The 24,551-nt window shown below is 33.3% G+C and overlaps 4 protein-coding genes across 7 annotated transcripts in view; all 4 read right to left on the bottom strand.

Annotated features, from left to right (window-relative positions):
• Positions 1-5,002, bottom strand: part of LOC104700702 (protein ENHANCED DISEASE RESISTANCE 2-like) — a 5,695-nt gene extending 693 nt beyond the window's left edge. Inside the window, exons 1-21 of the mRNA XM_010416247.2 lie at positions 4,360-5,002; positions 4,192-4,266; positions 4,051-4,104; positions 3,873-3,938; positions 3,727-3,785; positions 3,466-3,596; positions 3,348-3,394; positions 3,166-3,263; positions 2,929-3,024; positions 2,792-2,856; positions 2,631-2,702; positions 2,068-2,214; positions 1,691-1,983; positions 1,554-1,617; positions 1,257-1,435; positions 1,062-1,163; positions 923-973; positions 686-829; positions 496-591; positions 243-344; positions 8-114 (exon numbers count right to left, since the gene is read on the bottom strand). Of these exons, the coding sequence (XP_010414549.1) occupies positions 22-114; positions 243-344; positions 496-591; positions 686-829; positions 923-973; positions 1,062-1,163; positions 1,257-1,435; positions 1,554-1,617; positions 1,691-1,983; positions 2,068-2,214; positions 2,631-2,702; positions 2,792-2,856; positions 2,929-3,024; positions 3,166-3,263; positions 3,348-3,394; positions 3,466-3,596; positions 3,727-3,785; positions 3,873-3,938; positions 4,051-4,104; positions 4,192-4,266; positions 4,360-4,521 (2,196 nt within the window). The 5' untranslated portion in view covers positions 4,522-5,002 and the 3' untranslated portion in view covers positions 8-21. The remainder of the gene's footprint in view (positions 1-7; positions 115-242; positions 345-495; positions 592-685; positions 830-922; positions 974-1,061; positions 1,164-1,256; positions 1,436-1,553; positions 1,618-1,690; positions 1,984-2,067; positions 2,215-2,630; positions 2,703-2,791; positions 2,857-2,928; positions 3,025-3,165; positions 3,264-3,347; positions 3,395-3,465; positions 3,597-3,726; positions 3,786-3,872; positions 3,939-4,050; positions 4,105-4,191; positions 4,267-4,359) is intronic.
• Positions 8,903-10,971, bottom strand: LOC104700704 (uncharacterized membrane protein At1g06890). The gene is made up of 7 exons (XM_010416248.2): positions 10,696-10,971; positions 10,418-10,602; positions 10,264-10,331; positions 9,993-10,125; positions 9,737-9,898; positions 9,249-9,518; positions 8,903-9,155 (listed from the first exon to the last, which is right to left on the bottom strand). Exons 1-7 carry the CDS (start codon positions 10,814-10,816, stop codon positions 9,066-9,068), a joined length of 1,029 nt encoding a protein of 342 aa, XP_010414550.1. The 5' UTR covers positions 10,817-10,971; the 3' UTR covers positions 8,903-9,065.
• LOC104700705 lies at positions 11,768-14,500 on the bottom strand. 3 transcript variants are annotated; one of them, XM_010416252.2, is made up of 13 exons: positions 14,351-14,500; positions 14,071-14,146; positions 13,863-13,971; positions 13,673-13,768; positions 13,423-13,527; positions 13,249-13,332; positions 13,033-13,148; positions 12,835-12,936; positions 12,646-12,759; positions 12,504-12,560; positions 12,356-12,422; positions 12,221-12,274; positions 11,768-12,133 (listed from the first exon to the last, which is right to left on the bottom strand). In XM_010416252.2, exons 2-13 carry the CDS (start codon positions 14,088-14,090, stop codon positions 11,930-11,932), a joined length of 1,128 nt encoding a protein of 375 aa, XP_010414554.1. In that variant the 5' UTR covers positions 14,091-14,146; positions 14,351-14,500; the 3' UTR covers positions 11,768-11,929. The 3 variants fall into 3 exon arrangements, with proteins under 3 accessions (XP_010414554.1, XP_010414551.1, XP_010414552.1); XM_010416249.2 differs by having other exon boundaries at positions 14,071-14,152; XM_010416250.2 differs by having other exon boundaries at positions 14,071-14,168.
• LOC104700706 (cytokinin riboside 5'-monophosphate phosphoribohydrolase LOG1) lies at positions 15,369-18,913 on the bottom strand. Of its 2 annotated transcripts, XM_010416254.2 has the most exons (7): positions 18,702-18,806; positions 17,284-17,381; positions 17,087-17,117; positions 16,270-16,369; positions 16,100-16,170; positions 15,736-15,879; positions 15,369-15,642 (listed from the first exon to the last, which is right to left on the bottom strand). In XM_010416254.2, the coding sequence occupies exons 1-7, from the start codon at positions 18,804-18,806 to the stop codon at positions 15,550-15,552; spliced, it is 642 nt and encodes a 213-aa protein (XP_010414556.1). In that variant the 3' UTR covers positions 15,369-15,549. The 2 variants fall into 2 exon arrangements, with proteins under 2 accessions (XP_010414556.1, XP_010414555.1); XM_010416253.1 differs by having other exon boundaries at positions 16,100-16,369; positions 18,702-18,913.

The following is a 24,551-nucleotide window of genomic DNA, read 5'->3' on the forward strand; positions in this document are numbered from 1 at the left end:
TTTTGATCTTTGCTTCGTCCTCTACGGAATAATTGAAACAGCTTTGGAAGCGTCTAGATGGTTAAACCGACAGGTTCCAAGAAGATATTCTGGGAGCTCCTCTTCAGTATTCGCCTGTACAAAGAAAAAATTGCACACTCAATTCCAATGCTTCGCTATGTAAAAGAATACCAACTTAGGCATAGAGTTAAACCAGGGAAGAAGAGTTATAACAATAACAACACCATTGAAAACTGGTTTACCTGTATCAAGAATGCCATTTCAATCACGAGTTTGTTGAGGTAACCAAGAACAAGACTCACAACTCCTCTTGCAACAGTTGATGACCCAATATCAACACCCAGCTGAAAAATAACAGAGGATTGTAAATATTCAGATTCCCTAACAATCAATGCACGACAATAAATTTACCCAATCCTGAAAACTGAAAAGCCACAGTTGTGCGTGCCAATACTAATTCCTATTAAGACAGTAAATCCATCCCTACTATGTTACCTCAATATAGTTTTTTCCCCTGAAGTAATTGATCTCAAGGGCTTGACCAATAAGGCATGCTTTCTTTCCCACACTCTGCTTGACTATCCAAGAGCCCTGATCATTTCGCAAAACCAAAGTCGGATATGAGTAAATTGGAGAGAATAAGAATAAAAAGATCTTAAATGAGGTAGTAATCTTTCACGCGAACCTTGGATATGTAAGGAATGAGCTTGAACCTTGAATTCCTATATGCGTCATCACCATTAACAAAGCTAAGTAGCAAAGGATGCTCTTCAATGGGAGTGCTCATCATGTAATAAAGCACAAGGCTGTACGTTGTTGATCCAGGGACCTATTATTCCACAAGACAACTAATTGATTCTTCTACAAACAAATGGAAAAGCTAGAATAAAAAAAAACGGTGGTAGCAGGAGTGTCCTCTTACCTGTATATTTACGATGAAAAAGAACTCTGGTCCACCTTTTGCTGCATATTTCTGCATTTGGGAAACTTGTAAGACTTCTTTTCTAATAATAAGTAAGAGGGGGCAAATTTCTATCAGAACAAACAATAATAATAAGAACCTGAACTATGCCTCCTGGACGGGACCCCAAATCATCTTCCCGCTTGTCAGATTTTAGCCAGTCTGCAGCTACCATTTCCATCAGTGTACCCTTTGCCTTGAACTGGATCCACCAGAAGAAAATGCTTACAAATTGAGGAACATTCTACAGATTGGTATATTCAAAGCATCTCAGAAAGCAAAATCTATTCTTTACCTTCTTCTGGTCATCAAGATAAGTCTTTCCACGAATGAGAAAAGTAGAGGGGTCGGTTGTTGTCCAACTGCATGGCAAAGCACAAGTAGGATCAGTTGGAAGTGTGGTTCCATAGCAGCAAGACGTGCTACTCTCTTCCCTCGCCCTCTCATGCAGGTCAACATAACCCCTCTTTTGAACTGCTCGAGGAAAAAACAATTTAACCATTAAATGCAGGTGTGAGAGTGGGGGAAAATAAAATTAAATGACAAGACACAGCTAATAAGATCAGAATTAATCCACGAAACTTGGGGTTACCTGCAAGATCATGTAATTTTTTCACCAAATTCGTAGCGCTATTGAGTTTTGGCTGGCGGGAATCCTGCGATTGGTAAACGGAAGAATCAGAACTGTTATCTTTTCAAGCATATTTAAGTTAGGTCTGATGTTGCTACCTGACAGCATGTCTCCAAATCAAAATCTGAGGTCCAGCTGTCTTCCAAATAGTCACTATCTGACGGTTCAGGGACGTCAAAAAACTCATCCAAGTCTACAAGGCTAGAGCGCTCTGAGGGAAATTTGTCTCTCTCTTCATTTGCACTGTCCTTAAACATTTCACTTTCTCTCAGAGAAGAATCACCAAACACACCATCTTCATTCTGAGTCAATCTTGCACTTCTTGACAACTCCCCTGACGACAGATTGGGAGGAAAGCTTCCATGTTTTGCCCTAAAAAGCTCTCTCAGGGCTGATTCAACCAATAAGGATGTTATGATAACACAAAAAAGTGCTAAAACTAAGACAGTTTCCTTTTAAGAGAATTGGCAACTACCAGAAAGTCTTCCAAGCATTTTCACAGTAATAGATCTAGCTAGGGAGGGCTTCATATAAGATCTCCAAGACTTCCAATCAACAGCAAGCATGTGCTTCACAACTGATTGTGTTCCGTTGTCTATGGGAGAAATCACATAACCGCCACCTGTGATACAAAGGAGAAAGTGTCATCTTGCTTTGATTCTCAATCCAAAATTGCAGTTGATACAATAGTTACACAAAAGAGATAAATAGTTTCAAGGGAAAGAATAGTTTTCAATATGTATTGGCACAAACCCACAGACATATATATTCTAAGACAGTGAACCAAACGATTTTCTGGAAAATGCGAAGTAAAACTTTGTTTTAAAATTTGTATCTTTTCTATACAAAACACTCGAACAAATCATAAAAGAGTATAGAGATAAGTTTCCGCAAACACCAAGGTAGGTGCAGAAACCGTAGAAGACTGAGATGCCAAGTTTATATGACATCACACGGCTAATTAGTAGTTGCACAAATGAACATGTAAGGAAATGCAGAAACTAACTTCTTTTAAATTTAAATCTAGGCGTACATTACTTTTAAGGCACGCACGGACATAGCCTTTCTGAGGTGAACACTTCTTGTGAAATACGGAATGATAGAGAATAACTGCAACAGAATGAAGAGAGGAGGATAGTTAGTTCATGGAATATCTGGCAGAATCAAATGAACAGTTATTTCTATTAAGTGTTACAAACCATATGTTCCATCATCTTCCCTTCTCCAGTAACGTCGTAGGGAAAAATCTCTTCTTTTCATCCCCCTGTTACTACAGCATGTCAGTAATAAGACAAACAAAGAAGCAAACTCTTGCAGAAAAAGTTGAGTAGCTGACCAAGGTAACCAATCGCTGTAAAACTGTTTGTGAATTATATCAGTGTGACCATCAAGATGTTCAACCACACTTCCTTGGAAAAAACAGAAGTCCCATCTGCAGAGTTTCGATGGTTTAGTTTAGAAAAAGTAACAAAACTTTGAAAAAATAAAAATAACCCAAAACCCGCATAAGTTTATGTACTAAGATTTTTAATGTCTTAGGCTTGCTTGTCTGGAGAGTGGCAGTAGTACTTACTCGGATCTTGAGGGTCCAAGAGAAAGAAGCGTTTGGAAAATGGTTTCTGAGGTTCCATCAACAACACCAACAGCCATAATAGCCGGATGATCATCCCACTGCGAAATCAGGCAAAGGGATGATCAAAACTCAATGAAGAGATTAACACTTATCAACAGATTAAGAAAGACGAAGATACTAACCCTTCCAAGAGAATCTCTCTCTTTTGCCTCTTTGAAAAGCCGGAGACCTGTATGCAACACATGTTAAAACTATGCTGTCCAGCCACAAAAAGCAATGAAAATTGAGTATGCACCATACCATTTTGACAACCAAATATCGTCCATGGAGAAGGCGCAACAACATCAGTTGTAACAGGATCCACTCTTGCAGACGGCCGGAGAGTCCAGTCAATAGAATTTGAGTGACGATCTCGAACTGAGCTACTCAATCTGATTTCAAAAACCACAAACCATTATAGCCTAGGTGCTAAGCAACTAAAAATATTGACAGGAACTACTGTCTCAGCAGGTTAGAGATGTATTCCATTGATTACAGTAAATTGTGGAAAGAAAAAGGTACCTCAAAGAGTCCCATCGTCCCCTCGAACAATTAAAAACATCTCCAGGAAAAGGACTACCCTGCATAAACATATATAACTATAAGTCTCTAGTTCTCCAAATAGAAAAGCTCTTAACAACTAGTTACTAAAATGCCTTAATCTTGACCTTTAAAGCTGCCTCTTTAATTAAATTGATCCACCTAGCTGCATCCTCAGGACTGCTTGCTCCTAACTATACACAAATTACAATTAAAAAAAAAACTTAACATATTAAAAAAGAGATGTACATCACAACAAGTTCTTCCAACAACAAAAAGTTTTAAAAAAAACATAAATTACCTTACCTTGAGCTGATCATTGTGATTCGAGGTATTGAATAGTGTAAATATAAAGAATGCCTACAAGTGATTAAAAACAAACCATTATAACAAAACCAACTACGATTTCAGAAACAGATCACATCCCAAAAAAAAAAAGATTCATACTTTTCTATGAACACTTTCTCTCCCATTGTCAGTAACTCGAATACATGAATCAATCACCGCACTTCTTCCAGCATCCTGTAAAACCCCAAAATCAGACTCTGCTAAGTTACAATCCAGAAAAAAACAACAACATGGAGAAAAAAAGAAATCTGAAAAAAAAGGAGAGACCTTGGATTTAGAATCAGAGACGGACTTGAAACTCTTGAGAAGATGATCTCGAAGAACAAAGTAACGTTTCCTAGAGAAATGCAATCCAAATCGATTGGATCGAATGATATACAACCAACCTTCCATCTTCGTCTCGTTCTCGTTTTCAGAACCAAAAGCCATCGGAATGGATAAAGAACAAACTCAACAAAGCTTTCGACTTTAACAAGTTTCTTGATTTCCAAGGAAAAAATAATCCAATCCAATGGAACCCACAAACAAAAAAAACACCCCACCTTTGGGAAAAGTCTTGAACCACTCTCGAAAAATTTGTTCGCAATAACAAAAAAACCCAAACACACAAAGTCAGTCTTCCTTGTTTTCTCCGTTTTCACGATACAAATCGAACCATAAAACGACAAACCCAGAAAAACAAAAAAAAGAGAGAGGATCAGACAAATCGAGAGAGTAAGACGAAGATGACGAGAGGGTGATTTTGATGTAAAGATCGGTTTTTTTTTTTTTTTTTTTTGATTGGGTAAACTAAGATTTGAATTGATCTCTCGTCATCGTCGCTTTTTCCAGATTTTTCTGGGTTAGAGAGAGAGAGAGAGAGAGAAGAAAAAACTGAAATTGTTTTTGTTTATTTATTGGATTTGGGAGTATTTTGCAAAAGTGACCATAAAAGATTGGGGGAGAACGAATGAATGAATGATTACGAATGTCGTGAAATGACGTTATTACCCTTGTTATGTTTCTTGATGTGTTTACAGTTTTAACCACAAAAAATTGTTTTTTGTCTACCTTTAGTTATTACCTTTTTGATACACTCATCTTATGATGAATGAGTGAGTCCACTGTTGTAATTGGTTTCACTTTTGCTTAATAGTTTAAAGTTTAACACCCACTAGAGAAACATTTAGAAATAAAGAATTTTTTTTTCATTATCTATCTATAAAGTTAACTTTGCTCACTTCTCTTTTCTCCACATCAACATCCACCTAACCGGTTATATTGGCTCAGAAACTTGTGGCAGCTGAGGAGTTTATCCAAACCTAGACACAAAGAATGCATAGCTACGATCTATACTTCGACTACCTTGCCGAAAAAGATCCTGAGTTTGCTGCCAAGTTCCGGAACCTGACCAACCAACAAGCAACCAACCCAGAAGGCACCAACCCAGAAGGCACCAATCCAGAAGGCACTATCCCAGATGGCACCAACCCAGATGGCACCACCGGTGAAACGGGAGTAACTGGTTGTCAAACTGGGAATTTAAACGTGACCTCTCTCTCAATCCTTTTAAAAACTCTTTTTTCGCTGACTATATCCCCTGTGAGGGAAAAACTAAAACACAACTTCTTTTTGTAATTATGTTTTATTTTATTTAGAATTTTATTTCTCGATTTTAAATTCTGTTCTTTATTTTATTTAGAATTTTAAATTCACAACAAAATTAGCAAAGATAATGATTTAAATTAAATATCAATTCTGATTTTTTTTTTAATTTATGCACAACAATTTGCGAGGGATGTACTATGGCAACGTTGCAACGTATTTGCTAGAGACAAATTCGTCGCAAATTGCTTCACAGTTGCGAGTAAAAAATCCCTCACAAATTGCGTGTCGTTTGCGAGAAAAACAATACCTCGCAATATGCGTTACATTCGCGAGGAACGTAGTCCCTCGCAAATTGCGTGTCGTTTGCGAGAAAATTATTCCCTCGCAATTTGCGTGAGATTTGCGAAGAATATTATTCCTTGCAAAATTTGCGAGGGATTTACGATGTTACCCATTTTGCGAGACGCGATTTGCGAGGAACGGTTGTGTCTCGCAAATCCCTTGCTATTGTCGATTTGCGAGGGATTTGCGATGTAATCTTCCATCGCAAATCGATTGTTTTCTTGTAGTGGATTGTCGACAATATTATTGTGACACTAGACAATATATGTTACATATAGATTAGTAAAATAAGTACGGCATTTATATAGATTTATCTTTTATTCTTTAAATTATATTCATATTCAATGATTCTTATTGATAAAAAATTTAACTAAAATCGCAAATAGATATAACAAAGAAATATTATCTTTAAAAATATATATGTTGTATATCACTGAGTAAAGTAAGTTTAGTATTTATATAGATTTATACTCAAAAATTGAAATGATTATATTTAAACTCAACAATTTCTATTGATAAGAAATATTTTAAATTAAAATCCCGCGCGTGTGCGGGTACAAATTCTAGTCAAGAAATTAAAAAAGTTTATTTTGGAGAAAAATAAAGATGGATTTTTTTTTTATATGTCATATGATATTATTAATAAAATTTAGAAGAATACATACATTGTGAATTACAAATTAAACCTGTCGATCACTCGAAAGCAGAACCAAAGTCTTCATAACACAACAAATAAAGATCTGATGCACGCTTATTAATGCGAAATTGTCTGTGTAGAAGTTTTTAAAATGCAATAAGAATTAAACAGATATGCAAAGTCAACACAAGTAGCGAAACCTAACCTCTTGAGAAAACTGCTCGACTGAACACAATGATGGATCGAGATAGCTATCAACCACAACAAACAATAACAATGAGAAAAACCAACTGCAAACAACTAATACGAAGCCTAAACTATGCTTTATGGGAGCCTAGAAGAGTAAACCAAGAGTGAGAGGCAAGACAATAGCTGGGCGGATAAAACCCAATTACAACCAAAACAACACACAAACGGCTTCGATCGATAATACATGAACGGAAACCACATGGTCAATGAAGATTTGATTCTATTGTTATTAAATTCGGGTTTATATTGGGTTTCCAACTCAAAACTAATTGACAATAAGTTGAGAGGCCCTAACCCTTTATATATTACTTAAATTTTTTCATAAATTTTTCGATGTGAGATATTTTACACTAACAATTCTAGAAATAAATAGAGTTGATGTTAATTATTTGTTAACGCTAGTTTATATGCAAGTTATAGTAATTGTTTGTTAACACTATTAGAGTTTATATGCAAGTTTATATATAGACTAGCGTACGTATTATATTAGTGTCTTCTATACTTCATTTTTGAAGGTAAACTTGTTATGTATGCCAGTTAAAATTCACTTTGATATGTTATTTCTCAAGGTTCAAAGTTCAAACTGACTTCTATATCTGATCAGGATTGTTTATAAGCAATTAGTTATATATATATATAAAGACCACCTTGGGTAAATGTTATTTCTGACTTTTACTAAGTTTTGTACATATTTTTAATATGAACCGAAAGATATTAAGTGACAAATTTAGATTATGTGTCACTGGCACAGAGAAAAACAAAAGTCATGTAGAATGCCTAACTAGAACTATGGGTGGTTTGTACATCAAATACACAACAGCCCTTGTTATAATCGCATTAAAAATATCAGATTATTGTGAATAAAATCGAAATAAACAGATCACTGTAAGAAGTAAGAAGAAAACACTTGGGAGCTTAATCACATGCACATACAAAAATCTACTTACACCAGATTGTTTAACTTACATTTTTGTAAGTTCCTACATAAACTATTTTTAATATGAGTGGAGAATGTAAAAAGCAATGGCTAAAGAAAGTGAAACGAACCGACAAGGTAGTATACAGAATACAAATTAAAGAGAATAGTAATCTTAAAAAATAAGCATTAGAGTTGATTAAGAAATTTGTAGAAACGTATCAAAATATCGTTGGCCATAAGACAAAAATTGTAGAAATTTGTAGGAACAAGTCATCATCATATAAATTTGTTTAAAACACTACTATATAATAAATGAATTTTTAGTTGGATTGTTGGTTGTTGCAAATTAAACAAGTTGGCCTATTGATGAAGATTGATGACCAATATTTCTCAGTTATTATTATTATCTGTTTCTATCATTCGTAGCTTCAAAGTCTCATGATCACCACTAGTTTTAATAACAATAACAAAAATTATTCGCTTTTAAAGGAAAGTTTCATGCCAATTCTCTTCGTGGGTCCATAATATAAAAATGTTGTAAATACAGTATGCTATTCATGGAAAGATAGAAAAAAAAAACAAAGACGACGTAGCATGTGCACTAGGGATGGGCATGACTTATATAGTAAACGTTAGACTTGATGCACATGTACATACATACATTTAATATAATCTGTAAGCTTATATAGTGGATTGTACATGTAAACACACACACACACATGTATATAGATATATATATATATAATAACATAAATACTTTCTTTAATTTTCGTATGTGGACAAAATTAAAGAGCATAAAATACTTCATTTCTTTATAAGTTGTAGCCATAGAAACGCAATTTTTGTTTTGTGTGTAAAATCCTAAAATTATATTGTATGCATGAAATCGCCCAATATCTTTTTTTTTTGTAAACTCAAAAAATACCTAATCACAGATTCACAAGTTCATCACCCAAGTGTCTAAAACTATTTTGATATGAATTATAAGTTAGCTAGTATTCTTTTTCTCTTCTTTTTTTTTTACTAGAGAACAATTTTGATTATTTGAACACGAGAGATCAGAGAAGATACTAAGATAAACAAAAGATCACGAGAGAAGATAATATTTATCCTTGTAATATCACAAAAAGGAGGAAAATGCTTACTCAATTACAAAACATTATCAATGAATGGACCAAAAAAAAAAAAAGAAAGAACAGGATTATGGAGACCAAACATAAAGAGAGAGTAATTGTACTCTCATACTGGAGAATGCTTGTCTAATTTCTTGGCTTCATGATGGTTCTCTTTATCTTGTCCCAAAAGAGGTGTCGTGTCCCTATCTTTCCCCTGTAAAAAACAAAAAGAATAAAACAAAAGTACTTAGAAACTTTCAAAGAGTCATTATTTCTAGCTATCTTTTTTATTTATTTGGTTACGCACAAGAAAAGTCGACTCGGAGGAGACTTGTTTGGATTTAGAAGCAACGGAGCAGAAGTAGGAGTATAGAAGCATGCCGAGGACAGCGATGAGGATTCCAGCGATGTTACGAGGAGTGAAAGGATCATGGAGGAGAGTGTAACCAAATGCGAGCACCAAACACGTTTTGAGATGTCCCAAGACTTGGTATGTCACCGGAGATGTCTTTCCGATCACTAGAAATGTGCTGAAATTAACCGAAACCGCTATCAAACACGACAAAGTTATGAACCCCTGCATGTATAGAGCAACAAGATTCATCATCGTCAAATTTCACAAAATTCTCCTATCTAGGTTTGTTAAAAATACGACTACAAACATGTTTCAAAATGAGATAGGTTTAAATGGGCCGGACTAAAGGTGGGCTGAGTTTAATCGGGTCGGACCAATATACCAAAACCACTCTAATTCTTAAATGAAGATTATACCAAATAAATTGATGTAATTTTTACCACAACAATAGGAGAGTAATGGAAGGAGAAGACATTGAGGCTAGTGAGGTATTTGTCGACAAAAGGACCGGAGACGAAGAGTATAGCAGCTTGGAACGGGGCTGATTGGTATAGGAGTTGTGTTGATGTCACGTTGAGTCTCTTCTGAATTGTATTTGTTAGCTATACACCACAACATGATATATATTAGTCATATTAGCTACTATATACTATGGATTAATATTTTGTACATTGATTAATGAAACACAAAGCATACAATTTGGCCGACGCAAGTTGTGGCGATGGCAAGGAGAGAGAGAACAGAGCCAACAAAGTTGAGCTGAAGATCTGTGATTGATGCTATCCCAACACCAACCAGGAGCAGAAATAATGAGAATTTTATCTTCTGGCTGCAAAACCAAATATGTCACAACTTTTAGAAATAAATCTATATAGTAAAGAGTAAAAAATTAATAACCTGATATATTTTGTCATCATTCATCCAGTTAAAATATGAGTTTTGATAAAATAAGATAAGCAAGGTTCACCTGAACTTCTTGTTGAGGAAGAGAGTTTCTAATAGAACAGTGAATGGTATGATTGCAAGTTTGGTCATCTGCCATTTTTTATTGAGAAACATGAAATTGGTTAAATAAGTAGATGTTACATGCTGAAGATCAAAACTAGGTCGAACATATATACTTGGTAGAAACCGATAGAGTTAAAGCCGAGGCTGAGATTGAGGAGACCGATGGAGATGCCGTTGAGGAGGCCAAAGAGAACAACAGTTCTCATGTCTATAGGTTTATTCTCAAAGAAGTTTAGTTTATATGCCATATGAAGTGTGCAATATGTTACCATCAAATGCCAACTCGTCAATGTTGTTGCTGTAACAAGATCATGGCCAAAAAAATAAATGATCATAATCGGTTTAGAACATATATTGTCACAAAGTAAAAAAGAGGAAACATATGAATTACCAAAAGGGAAACCAAGATTGGTCATCAAAGCTTTGTTGCAAATGACAATGGAGACAGAAGATGCAACTGATAGAAACAATGCTCCAATCACACCCATTTGCATACTCTTCATCTCTCCCATTCTCCTCTCTCCCCTCTCAACCTTCAAACTCTATTAAACGAAGAGAGAGAAAGATAAATATATATTGATGAAAGAGAGAGAGGGAGAGAGAAGAATTGTGAATGTGATGAGTGATGAATGCAAAGGAGATATATGAGGATTTTATTCTTTGTTACTATAAAAATGGTAGGTGCCTAACACCAAACTTCTGTTCTTCCTAATTTCATGTTTTCTTAATTATGTCATTTATATATAATTTACACACAAGATACACGAGAAATAACTTTTATGATGTTGCTTAATATATGTTTTTCCTCATTAGAGGCTTCTACTAATGATATGATAGCAAACTTCTTAACCATAAAGAAGGAATTGAAATTAAACAGCCAATAGAGTATAGAGAAAAATAAATAAATAAAGGGAGACATCATGGCTTTCTATGGACAAATCATAGACTTGAACTAAAAGCAAAAAGGAAGGTGAAACTGACATTTTCATACTTTTTTCCTTTCTATCGGGGAAAATATTGTAAACAGAAATCAAAAATAAAACTGAATATTGGATTTGGTGTAAAAAGCTTCACACTCACACTCCAAAGTCCCTAACCAATAATACCCTTCTCTTTTTTTTTTCTTTTTTGTGTGCAAACAACCAAATGACCAATACCCTTCTCTTGCCCTAAATTTCTCTACCATTTACGTTATCTATTGAAAGCAAATATAAAATTCCCAATCTATGAAATTGGGTGGAATAGATCAATCCTAAAACTGGTTAGTCTTGTTTTCTTATTGTCTTTTCAGAAGTCCAAAGAAGGAAATTTAAATTGACTGAAGAACAATGAAGAAACAACCAACACTATACCAAATTCTTATACAGACGTTTAGTTTTAATTACAGTTTAGTTTTTTTTTTTCTTTCGTAAGTGTTGTCGTGGAATATAAACTCATTCCGAAATTTCAAAGCTCAATCAACATTAAAGCTCAATCAAAAGTAATGTCACACAATATCAAATATAAAGAGTTTCACATATGCCCTATCAGAACCTAATTAGGGTAAATTGTTTTGATATACAGAGTAAGGTTTTGTCGATAATAATTATATAAAAGGTAAAAAAAAAGAAGAGACAAGTCTATTTTTATCCTTTGACCGTCCTCCCAAGGTACTCTTTATCAGCATCTGCTAATCGGTTCTGAAACATGGTCCATTCCTTTTTGCATCTCTCTCTCACTCCTTGCCATGGAGCTTTCCCATTCTCTGACTTACCTTGACTTCCAAGTGACGGTATCACTTTATGTATTATCCATTGCGAATCCACAACACCAATCTTCTCATGAGCAGGCTGCAACAACACACACACAGAGTTTCATGATCCATTCCGGAGTTAATATATGGTTTATTATCAAGCAGAGGGCCAAAAATTACTTACTTCTACGCATCTTCTAAGCGCAAAGTCGAGACCCCATCCATGAACCAGATCGTTCTGCATCAGAAACATAAACAAAGTGATTAAATTCATCCAAGCAATAGTGCATTAGTTCCGCGTATCTACTGATTGACAAACCTGAATCATATGCCACACACATCGCCATGCTTCTCGTGAAAATACAGGAGCCATTATTTCAACAAATCTGTGTGAGGGGAACAAAACTTAGTACTGATAACGACTAAGCATTCTTGAGTGGGGCTAAAGAGAAGAAAGAGAGTTTTACGCGGCACAAGGAGGTAAATGTGGGTCTTTACACCATCCAGGCTTTTCTTTAGTATCTCTGTTCACCAGTGAAAACAACACATTCTTAAATCAGAACCAAAACTGAAAGGCAAAGAACGGTTAGAGAGAAAAAGAGATCTTACTTGTGGACCTCTCGGTCACCTCTCCTCTTTGTCATCTCCCAAGTGAGTCCATTATTAGGCTCTAGGCCTGGTTGAGAAATCTCTAAACCATGCTTCTTAACTAACTCAATGTACCTGAAGTTTTCACAGAACTCCATCATTATATGTATAAGAAGACATTGTTATGCGACTCCAGACAATGTAACTTACCTATCCGCATTGAAGTGCTCCACTCCAAGATCTTCATCCCATATAAATATGTACTCATAAGCTGACACAACATCAGGATGCAAAAATCTCTTCGCATACCACCTGCCAAAACCAGTAGAGAATTTTTCATATACTAAACAAAAACAAGATTGTCCAGAATGTTTGATAACCACTCATAGAAACTACCAGATGACTCACCATTTTGTTTGCTTTCTTATACTAATATGAATCGCGTTCTTTGACCACTCAAACTGGTCCCATTCAGTTGTCCGACCATCATAATGGAAGAGCAAAATTTGGAAATCTTCAGAGAACTGCAGAAATGACAAAAACAAACAAAAAGATCTGAGTGTATCCAGCAGTGTCATTACTGTACAAAAATACTGGCTAAGACATGCTGATATTGCACAGAACCTTCTTAACAACTCCATTAATATGGTTCCTCTGCTCAAACCCAACTGTAAATGTCACAAGATATTTTGGCTTCTTCTTCAAATCCTGCAAAGGTTTTTATTTTGACATAAAAAATCTAATAGCCTCCACAGAGAACCATATATGTTGTTGATAAAACAAAAATGAAACACATACTTCATTAGGTTCTCCCCATAATCTACGCAAGTAAAAATCAGTTCTCGCCACAACAATTCCGGGAGGCAATAGCTCAGCACCACGCGGGTTGGTTGGAACATATATCTTCGATCACAACAACAGAAACAATGAGACACTATCTCTAGCACATACAATCAAATAGCTAACATAAAAACTATATTTGGTTCTTGAGGAAAGAAACAGTTCTGCATTCATGAAACTGATTATACAGATCAGACAGTTATATAACCTCAGGAAACTTTCTTGAACCGAAATCTTCAGGCGACTTGTCACCAGATAACAACTTCCCATCAAAAGATGGCATAAAGCCCGAGGGTAAGTTAATCTGAAGGAACACAAAAAACAAAACTTAACAAGTGAAAAAGTGAAAGAGGGACAACTAAACAAGTCAAGAAGAAAGATGAAAACAAACACCAAACCTTAAAAGAAACTGAAGGTAATGTAACACCAATAAAAGTCCCAAACACTATTCCCAAAATAGTTGTGATAATAACCTTTGCATTTTCATTTGTTCTTCGAGGAGCACCACTGCCAAGAAAGTAAACCACTATAAGTAGTAATCTTCAAATTGAAAGCAAACTCTTTTTTTTTTTTGTATTACAATCAAACAGTCAATAAAAAACATACCTGCGGTGCATTGTTCCCATTTAGTTCGCAATATCTCCAAACTCTACTCAGCAAATACTAAAAGATTCAATCTTTTCTTCAGCTTCAACAACACAAAACTATTATAATAAGTTCTATTTAAATCTTTGACTAAAAACGACAGATTCAGGAAAAAAAAATCTAATCTTTCTCAAAACATCATAATCTAATCGTGAGATCATAATACTGAAACAAAGGCAATATCGAAAAATCAAATTCTCTAGTATAGAAGAGAAGGGAAATGAAATGAAAAGGTAATTACTTTACAGGATTTTAGATCTCGGAGATCTGAACACGCCCGGTGATACAAAACCAACTCGATAGATTAGGGCTCAGAGGAGAGATTCTCCGATCTGTAAGAGAGCAGAGTGAGAAAGAGTGTGTGAGAGAGATGGGAGAGAGGTTTTAAAATTCTTAAAGGTCTAAACTTTTTGTTTCCTTAATTAATCAAATTAAAAAGGTAAAACCTCTATTATTAGTATTAGGACATTTGTTCCGGTCTTTTTCTCTTTTTTTTTTTAATACAACTCATTTAAATGGAGCCAACAAAGATTTGAAAATTCAACTTTTTTTTTTCTTCTTCTTAATTAATTACCAGTCAAACTTTAACAAACAAAGGAAATGTATGTGCTAAGTTTGATTAAGTAAAGAAAACAAAATTGTGTTGAATAAGAAGCATAATATAAGTGTAAGTATACAAGCTAAGTTTGAGAGTGAGCCCATTAGGTGATCCATATATATGCAGCAACTCCATGTTTGGGCTTAGTATATTGTACACATAATTTTGTTTTGGTTATTTACTTAAATTTGATGGAACCATATGAATACAACTTTTTGTTTTAGATGGGTTTTTAAAAAAAATTATATGCTTCCTAGCATTTTTACAAAAATTAATTTCACTAGTTTTACAATTTTGAAAATGTACTAAATCCAAAAAAAAAAAAAAAAGCAATTTCGTGGTTTAGGTGTTTCAAATGTGTGTCAGTGTGTGGTTAAACTAATTTAGATGTTTCAAATGTGTGGCTTACAAATTGGTGATCAAGAGACTTGTAACTTCAATCGAAATGTTCATATACGATCGATCAACATTTTATTTACTATAATCACAACGGAAAAAAAATTAAAAACAATTTTTTTTTAAATTTAAACTCGTCAACAAATAAAGAAAAAAAAAAACCCCCCAAAGATTGAGTTGTTGGTTGGGGGACATATTACAAAATTCAAACTTAAGAAGAAAAAAACCAACATCTTTTCTGTCTTTTTTCCCCTGATATAAAAACTAAAAAAACAAAAAATACATTAAAACAACAGAATCAACTACACAAAAAGAAGAAAGTTAATCTGTTTTTTTCCCATTGCTGGGACTAAAGTTTTACAATCAATAAAAAGGATCCCAATTTTGGAGAAACATTCAATTGGGTTTGTCCTGATTAAGGAAATTAATTAGTCCTTTTTTCTTTTTCATCTTGAGATTTCACAAGTAGGACTCAGCCCTATTTGCTCCATCTCCCAGCTTTTCTTTGAGGCTACCTTCTCATGTCTTGGTACATAATCCTATTTTTCCGAAATAAAACAAAAGATGGAATCAATATTTACAATAGAAAAATATTGATTGATAACCAAAAACAAAGAAAAAAGATTATAAACCTCAAGTTTCTTGACAAGTTCTTTAGCGGAAGGAGCAGAGACAATGATATGACGAGCAGTTGGTGAAATGAAACCTTCTTCCACTGCTGTGTCTATGAATGATAACAATGAATTGTAGTATCCTTCAACGTTCAACAGTCCCACCTTCACATTTCATTTTACATTTATATTCATCAGATTAAAAAATGAATTAGCTAATTCACAAAAATGTAAGTAAGACAACTATATCAAACGTAACATGTTATGTTTTGTCGTAGAGGTCTACCTGATAAAAACATGTTTATTGTTGTTTTAACTAATTACACTAAAACTAAATCATTAACTAGTTTATATGTGTAAACAGAAATGGAAGCAAAATGATTACTGGTTTATCATGGATGCCTAGCTGTGCCCAAGTGATTACTTCAAGAAGCTCTTCAAGTGTACCATACCCACCTACATAATTACCAACATTAGTTAGTTCCCATTTTTTACTGATCAAAATTTTAAGAAAACTAAAAAATGTGGATAAGATGAAAACGAAAAGGAACCAACCAGGTAAAGCGATAAAAGCATCAGAGTGCTTAGCCATCTCAGCTTTCCTTTGGTGCATGTCTGCTACTGCCTTCACTTCTCCCACTGTCTCTCCTGTTATCTTTATTCACAAATTTTTTACACATTATTATTATTATTAGTTGTTATTATTATCACCACTCACTCACCACTTGTGTCTTCTGTGTATTCCACAACAAAAAGACAAATCTCTTACACACACTCACTCACACCACTTGTTTTATGGTTTCCTTCCTCCAAAGATATGTGAATCTAATAAAGGTCTCTTATACTACTGTTTTAGACTCAACATGTAGTAATTTACAAAATCCATTTTTATCTTTGTGCAATCATATTTTAGCCCATTATGTTGTGAGAAAAGGATTAGATGTAATGATGATTTAGTCTCTCGAGGTGCTTCTCTTACATTGATCACTTTGACCCTCTTTCTTAAAAAGGTAATCATATTTTTGGAGCAACATGATGGTGTCTTTAATTTTTTATCTTAATCAGTTAAAAATTAATTTCTCATTTCAAAAATAGAGAAAAATACGAATTATAGCTAAAAAAACAAAAGATAAGAAAGAAACATGAAAATATCACCGTCCAATAAACTGGCCTGTTTTGTCTCAATTGAAACACTCTCTAATATGAGACAAATGTTATATACGCGTTTAAAGATAACATTTATGAGGTTGATGTTCTTGTTAAATTATCTACCACCAATTTATCTGCAAGCTCTTTTATTTGTTCTTATGAAAGTGGTAAGAAAGAAACAATACTTCATAAATATTATTCTGGAGTTATATTTCGGACGTACCTCTCTTGGCATTAGTGTCTTGGGGATAACCCTGAAGACAGTAACAAGACAAAATAAAGTTAGTTAAAAAAGTTAACGTCACAAACACTACACGTACGCCAAAATTATCCATTTGTATTACTACTAATTGGTTCTTTCCACGTTAATGACTAACGTAAACATTGAAATTTTACTTTAAGAATGTTTTAAAAACGAACCCGATGACATGGCGACCTCCATTGAAAACAGCTTGAGAAATCAAACCCATTAAACCAATGCTCCCTCCACCATAGACAAGATCGATGTTTCTCGATACCTACAAAAAAAAAAAAAAAATTTGGATGGTTTGGGTTAACTTTGCCTTTTAATTTTAGTGGTCGTTGTCATTTGTTAATTGATACAAAAAAAAAAAAGAATACAAGAGAGAGAGAGAGAGAGAGAGAGAGAGAGAGAGAGAGAGAGAGAGAGAAAATGTATTACATCAAATAGTGGATAAAGATATTGTAGAAAAAAAACTATAAAGGTGTGGAAAACTCAATAATTACATTTTCTGGTAAAAGTACCCAAGAAAAAAAGATGGTAAAACAAAAATAAAGTATGAACTTTCCCATCACAAAATTCAACTTAAAATACTTTTGAATTCTCATCCTTTTTTAAGCTTTGTAACTATGTTTCTTACTGATCACAGTAAGTACAAATGGAAGAAGATAATATTCTTCCAAATAAAAATCATCTAAACAAGATAATGGGGTTTAAAAAAATAATATATATATATATATATATATATATAAATAGTGAACTCCACTAACTCTAAATGGCTTAAAATGCTTTAGTTATTAGTTATGACAAGTCAAATGATTAAATCCATTTCCGAGCAACTTGTTATACCTTTATTGGGTCAACTGAAAAAAATTAAATTAACAAAAGATCCAATATTTGATGATACTTATTCTGAGGTCATATATACTAAAAGTCAAGAAGTCAAAATAAAAATGATAATGTTTTTTTTTTTTTGGTAGCAAAGAAGTTTTTGTTCTTCACTTCTCCTATTACAATAAAAATATTGTTTTAGCCAAATAAATTTCACGTTAGGTAATGTTTTATATTTTTTAAATCTAAAATAAATTAGTTATTTTTGTTTTACAGTTATTTATTTGTATGCTATAATTTATTTTGTAATAGATTGAATAGTGTTTATGTAAGGTAATAAATAATGTTTAATATGTGAGTTAAAACCTTAAACACTACATAAAATGAGAAAAAACGTTGTGTATGTGGTTTTCTTATTGTTACGGTTTTACAATCTACTACCAAGAAGAAAAATCTGAAGTCTTGAGAAAAAAAGAAAAAGAGAGAGACTAATCTACTCATAGGAGAATTAGGTCTTAAGACATGAGTCTTCCCAAAAACTTGGAAGTGATAAAGGTTTTACTGTAATTTTCAATTCTTTTCAAACTGGAAGAGGAAAAACAGAGCTTTTTTTTTTTTTTTTTTTTTTTTTNGTAAGCTATGAATAAATAAATGAAAAGACTAAATATTCTTATATACACAAAAAACGAAATTTAAAGAAAAAAAATAAAAGAAGTAAGAAAGAAAACAAGATTCTAAACAGAGAAGAAGAAAATGAAAAATTTACCAGTTCGGTTCCGAGTTCGATAGCAGCATCTTTGTAACTGGCTTTATTACCAGCACTACTTCCACAAAAGACACATATCCTCTTAAACTTTGGTTCTATCTCCATCTCTCTCTCTTGACACAAAGTTTTGTTTTAAAAAAAAAAGGAAAATTATAATTTGAAAGGATGAAGAATCTATCTTTTTCGTTGTGTGTTGGTATGAATGTTCTTTGCTCATTTTATATAGAATATTAGGTGGTGGGGTACTACTATATACCTAGCTCATACGCTTCTTATTAGTAAGTAATATCTCAAAAAGAAACCTTTAAAATAAATAAATAAATAGTGGCTAGCTACATGAGTTTGACATCTATTTTTTTTTATATATAACACGAGTTTGACATTCTTCCATAATAAATAGATTAAAAATGGTTACGAAAAGAAAAAGAAAAAAAAACCTTAGAAAAGAATTTGTCTTATTCCTTATGTTAGTTGGAGACCAATAATATACAATTTACAATGTACTGAATGTCTTGAATAATTAAGGTTCACATTCATTATATATCACATTCTATTTAATATTACTTCAAAGTACTTTTTGTTGACATGGTGGTGTGTGTCAGTGTGTGTGGATAAGATATGTTTATAAGTTGCCGACTGATTTCCCCACTGATTAAGACTTAAACACAACGAGCAAGAAAAAAAAAAATCCGGTTTTGATAGGTTAACCGACGTATCAGTATCATCACCTGTAGCCATTTTGAAGAGGTGATTACACGAACATGTTTTGGTCTTCAGTCCAACATAATGAACCTAAACCTGAAACTTTTTGGTTTAGATATAGAGCAAAATAAATAAAAGTAAAATAAGCATGGTTAAATGAGTAGATTTTATTTTGGGTGACGTTTCGAAAAACTAAAACAAATATGTAGGATTAAACCATTACAACCAAATAACCAAAAACTTGCAGAGTTTTATTTTGATAGGCTTCAGTAAAAAAGTTAGAAAACGATTATTGTGTATTATTATTTACTGTATAATAAAGTATTTACCCATAAGAAAGATTTTTTATTTGTGTGACTAACAACAACAAAAATAGAAATGAATAAATAAATTTTTATTCACTAAAAAAATTCTCTGAGCTTTGTACTCGCTCATGAACCGTCAAAGCATGTGAACAAATTTGCCGACCAGTTCATGAAAGAGAATGATTGACTCCATACGAACATCATAAGTAATGTTAAGATCGTATAATCCTTTCTATCATAGTCATGGAGTTCTATGGAAATCTTTGATTGACTGAAAAATTGCTTTCGATATGCTTGGTTTTTTTTTTTTTTTGGTGAAAGACCTTAAAACAACATTTGAAAACGTTCCTAGTGGGAGATTACATCCTTTGGTTTTTTTCGAAAATGACTTTGTCAAAATTTTGAGCTTAATAACGGATGATTCATTCAAAGGAACCAAGCTATCACCATTCAGATCATGGTAAATTTGGAAGCTGTGAAATATATCAAAGTCTCTATTCGTATTAGAAAACAGTTTTTGGAATTATAGTTAAGCTATTGTCTCGCATGAATTAGTCTCGGACGTCCTCCATACGTTTAGAGATTTACCTTAAATTATCGGAAAAAAAGTTAAGCCACTGTCGTCACACATCTAATCTTATTTTCGGTCTATTTTTTTTTTATATTAGACATTCTGTTAAATACAATTCTATATTGATGTAGTATGTATAGGAATAACTACAGGAGAGTCTACCAGGTCATTCCTTGTTTTAGTTTGGTATTCATGACGAGGAAGACGAAGGGTTCCATATAAAATATATTGTAAGAATAGAAAAAATCTAACAGAAAAAGTCAAAAGAATTAAAACTGAAAAGTTTGACAAAAAAAAGAAAAAAAAAAAAGAAAAAAGAATTAAAATTGAAATGTGGTGGTTGTAGCTCAATACTTTACTACAAGGCCTATAATTGCATATCTCTCTATGTAATTTATTAAGTATTGATGTTTAGGGTATCTAAACCAGTTATGTTTGGGAAGATTTCATTTAAACCATGAAAGTTTCCATTAACACTATTTAAATAATGAACTTTCCCTAAAACCATTTAAATTATTAAATTATATTGACTATCCTTTTAAAACATCAAATATTGTTAATGAAAATAGACATCTCGTAAAATTTGATAACGGAGCAACTAACACATGTTTACTATGTCGTTCACAAATCTGTAATTAACAAAACGACGTCGTTGTGTTGATTAGAAAAAAGATCGTTTAAACTATGAATTTTCAAATTAAAGGCATTTCAAGTATGAACTTTTTTTTTCGAAGATCATTTAAAACATCAAGTTTTATTGACTATTATTTAAAGACATCAAATGTTGTTGATGAAGCAAAAATAGATATTTCCTAAAATTTGATAACATCTTAAAATTTTGAGATTAAGCTTTACTAAAAGTGATGATAATTGTAACGTCCCGACCGCCACATACTTCGATCCGAGGTAAGGTCGATCCGGAAATCATGATCAAAGTTAGTGAAAAATCATTATTTTCTGAGCCCAAAAATTAACTAAGTGTTAGATCCAATTTGCAGTTTCGACCTGAAGTTTTAGTGGAAGAATTACGGCGTTACCTGAGCACATAAAGTCAGTTCGACGATTGTTACAGATAGAAGGGGTGTTAGGGAAGCCACCTGAGCCATCCTTATCACCGGAAAAAGTAGACCTTAGCTTCTACGTTGATTGCTTGTCAGACAAGAATCATCTGCTTCTGTCAAAAACCAGAAACCCTAATTGGTGTTTGAACTGTTTTCTTCTACTGCAAGTTTCAGACCGTTGCCAGCTGCTTAAGCCTTTTTCTTTCCAGTTTTCCGTCCATTCCAGGTGAGGGTGGTATTTTCGGATATGCAGTAGCCTTTTTCCTTTTATATTTTTCGATAGTTGCTGAGTATAGGCTTGAGAGTTGTGTTTGGGTGGTTTGTGATTACATGATGAAGTTAGGTTGTTAGTAACTTGAATGTGTGATGTTAATGTTTAAAGATGCATGTTAAGACAAGTTTACGAATTGCAAAAGCATATGCATGAGAACGAGAATGAGAATGTTAGTGTGGGAGTAGTTGTGCCATGAAGACCTTGCTCTGAGTGTGGGAGTAGTTGTGCCACAAGGGCCTTGCTCTGAGTTTGTTATTTAAGGTGCATGAATGATATAGAAGGGTATTAAAGAGTTACGTGTTGCATATTCAAAGTCATGATTGTTTGATGGTTAGACATTCTGATTCTATGCTAAGTAATGGTCGTGTTTATGTTTGGAACGTGTTTACTGCCTACTAAGAGGTGGCGGTCCGGGCGTGGTATCAGAGCCAAACCCAGACGAGTGTGTAGTCGAGTGAGCTCACATCGTCAGGGGTGATGATCTTGGTGCGCAACGAGGACGTTGCGATCTGTTAGTGGGGATGAATTGTGACACCCCGATTTCAGAGACTTGCAGAGAGGTTTAAAAGAATTGATTTGGCCACCTATGTCACCAAAATGCACTTATCTTTTTGTTCAAGGGGCATGAGAGAACTCCACAGTTAAGCGTGCTTGAGCTGGAGTAGTCTCAGGATGGGTGACCTTTCGGGAAGTGATTGTCGGAACTGTGCGAGTGAGAACAAAACACAGGAAAAGATCATGTGGTGATTTGTAGAGACGGTAACAAGTCTTTAAAGCCTCCCGGACGTAGCAAACCGACCGTCGGATATGGATGGGCTCACATGCCTAGTGAGAGAACGTGAGTCTCATTAAAGAAGGTCGGCTCATGGACTGGGATTGGACATGGGGCTCACTATGAGGTAGTGGTCGGAGTGTTACAATAATAGCAAATGAAAGACTTTTGGAAAAATAAGTTTCTCAATTTTTTGAAGAGACAAAACCTAATGTGTATTTCAATCCTTCTTTAAAGTTATAGTTTAATATATGTAGCAAATTCAGCAGTTCTCCAAGTTAGAACCTAGTTTATATATTATTTCTAGTTATTTTTTTGAAAAGTGATGCGATAACCTATGTTGTTCATCTGTCTCTGTTGATGATCCAACGACAGACAAACGAACAACATACCAATATTTATTGTTTGAAATACTATATAGTGATTGAGATACAAATATTTTTGTTTGTGTAGTATAAAATACGAGAAATTTATATCTGCTAAGAAAAATGTTTAGCGTCAATGTAATGTTATTTCAAAAATTATATTACATGATATCTTTTTTAAAAATTATTTTATTTTATGTACACTTGTAAAAGTAAGGTTCTGATCGTGAACATTGTCCTATTTAATGTAATACAAATTATTACCGTTGGCATTAGGACGGTTTGTTAGTAGTACAAACAGTTCTCAAAACATCAATTATCACTTTTGAGGCATTCAATCATACTATATCGATGCAAATATGCAGTATGTTATTTAATATATATATATATATATATTGGTAAATCAAAACATATAGTCGAATAGTTGTATTAATTTATTCAGTATTTTACAACCATATATTTAAGTGTATATGTGGGTAGATCAGTAGATGTAGAGAAAACATGATGCTCTTATTTATTTAGACCGTTAGGATTGAGAGATTGCATGTCAATTGTCCAACATAAACAGACTTCACAATTTTTTGAACCATTCGAAGAGAGTGGCCAGCATGCGAAGAAATGATCTAAAGAGCTGTATTTGTCATGAATATTGTTGACAAAAGATATATATCATATTCTTCTGTAAAATAAAGATGTTTATTAAAGTCCTATCTTATATTTTAGGTCCTATCTTGCAAATATCATTTTCTTGCAAGTTTACCCTAACTTACAAAAAATGCAAATCATTCATACGAAGTCTGATTTAGAATACAATATAATCCTCAGTCATCACTTTTAAAATTTCAAAATTATGATAAATATTATATCAAATCGAAATCCTTGCAATGAATAACTTAACTTAAGTCCTAGAAGTTATAAAGAATTTACAAGCTCTTCGAAGATATACATAAGAGTAATATTGGAGATTACGGACATTTCAATTTTGTAAGTTTGATCTGTATCTTTTGCTAGTTAAAGGTCAATTTACAAAAAGAAAAAGAGTTATTTGTTGGTTTTTTGTTTACTAGAAAACCTTATTTTTATCGTACATAAATTTTAAAAAAGAAAATCTACTTCTTGTGAGAAACTAAATAACAAAAAATTAAAATTGGAAGAACATGTAAGTCAACTAGCAAAACCCACAGCTCTAAATCAAATGTGTTTGAATTGACATTTTTTTCAGGACCATGGTCTTTAAAGGACCAACTTTTGAAAAGCTCAAAATCTATAAAATATCTTAACACGTTAGTAAACTTATTAAATGGGATGAGTTAATCCGGTTTGAAACTTTCATTGAAATATGTAACAGTATTTTGATTACTTTATTCTCGACCAACCGTACAAAACAGCCTCAATTATTTAGTACTAATCCTAAAGATTGTAATGTTTTATCTACTGCAATCATTTGGTACTGTTATTCCCCATATATCACTGACCATTCCCTTAAAGTCGTAAGTATTCAATTAATGTTGCAAAAGTGACAAATAAACCCAATTTATTAATCCCACGAGACGACTATTTGGTTAAATTTTCTATCAAATACGGTCGTCGAATATTTATGTGAAAAAAATGATAAAAGGTATACAAATTATACAAAAATCTTAATAAATTATACAAAAATCTTTTGTAAAAGGTATACAAATTTAGTTTTCATATATTAGGAAAGTCGATATGTGATGCATGGTCCAAATTTAGGGACAGTACAAAAGTCAATATATATATCAACATGTGAAAAACATGATGGCGTATATGAATTCTTCA

Source organism: Camelina sativa, chromosome 7, assembly GCF_000633955.1.
Source record: "Camelina sativa cultivar DH55 chromosome 7, Cs, whole genome shotgun sequence".
NCBI classification, from domain to species: Eukaryota; Viridiplantae; Streptophyta; class Magnoliopsida; order Brassicales; family Brassicaceae; genus Camelina; species Camelina sativa.

What these genes read in the sequence shown, in the direction of transcription:
- LOC104700704 (XM_010416248.2), bottom strand. Translation starts at nt 10,816, where the DNA reads ATGGGAGAGATGAAGAGTATGCAAATGGGTGTGATTGGAGCATTGTTT. An exon ending in CAACTTGCGTCGGCCAAATT is followed by an intron (nt 9,899 to 9,992) that starts GTATGCTTTGTG and finishes TGTGGTGTATAG; the next exon opens with CTAACAAATACAATTCAGAA. An exon ending in ATTACTCTCCTATTGTTGTG is followed by an intron (nt 9,519 to 9,736) that starts GTAAAAATTACA and finishes CTATACATGCAG; the next exon opens with GGGTTCATAACTTTGTCGTG.
- LOC104700705 (XM_010416252.2), bottom strand. Translation starts at nt 14,090, where the DNA reads ATGGGAACAATGCACCGCAG. An exon ending in TATGGGGAGAACCTAATGAA is followed by an intron (nt 13,333 to 13,422) that starts GTATGTGTTTCA and finishes AAACCTTTGCAG; the next exon opens with GATTTGAAGAAGAAGCCAAA. An exon ending in CATTTACCTCCTTGTGCCGC is followed by an intron (nt 12,423 to 12,503) that starts GTAAAACTCTCT and finishes CCCCTCACACAG; the next exon opens with ATTTGTTGAAATAATGGCTC.
- LOC104700706 (XM_010416253.1), bottom strand. Translation starts at nt 18,806, where the DNA reads ATGGAGATAGAACCAAAGTTTAAGAGGATATGTGTCTTTTGTGGAAGT. An exon ending in GGAGGTCGCCATGTCATCGG is followed by an intron (nt 17,118 to 17,283) that starts GTTCGTTTTTAA and finishes TACTGTCTTCAG; the next exon opens with GGTTATCCCCAAGACACTAA. An exon ending in AGACACTAATGCCAAGAGAG is followed by an intron (nt 16,370 to 17,086) that starts GTACGTCCGAAA and finishes TTGTGAATAAAG; the next exon opens with ATAACAGGAGAGACAGTGGG.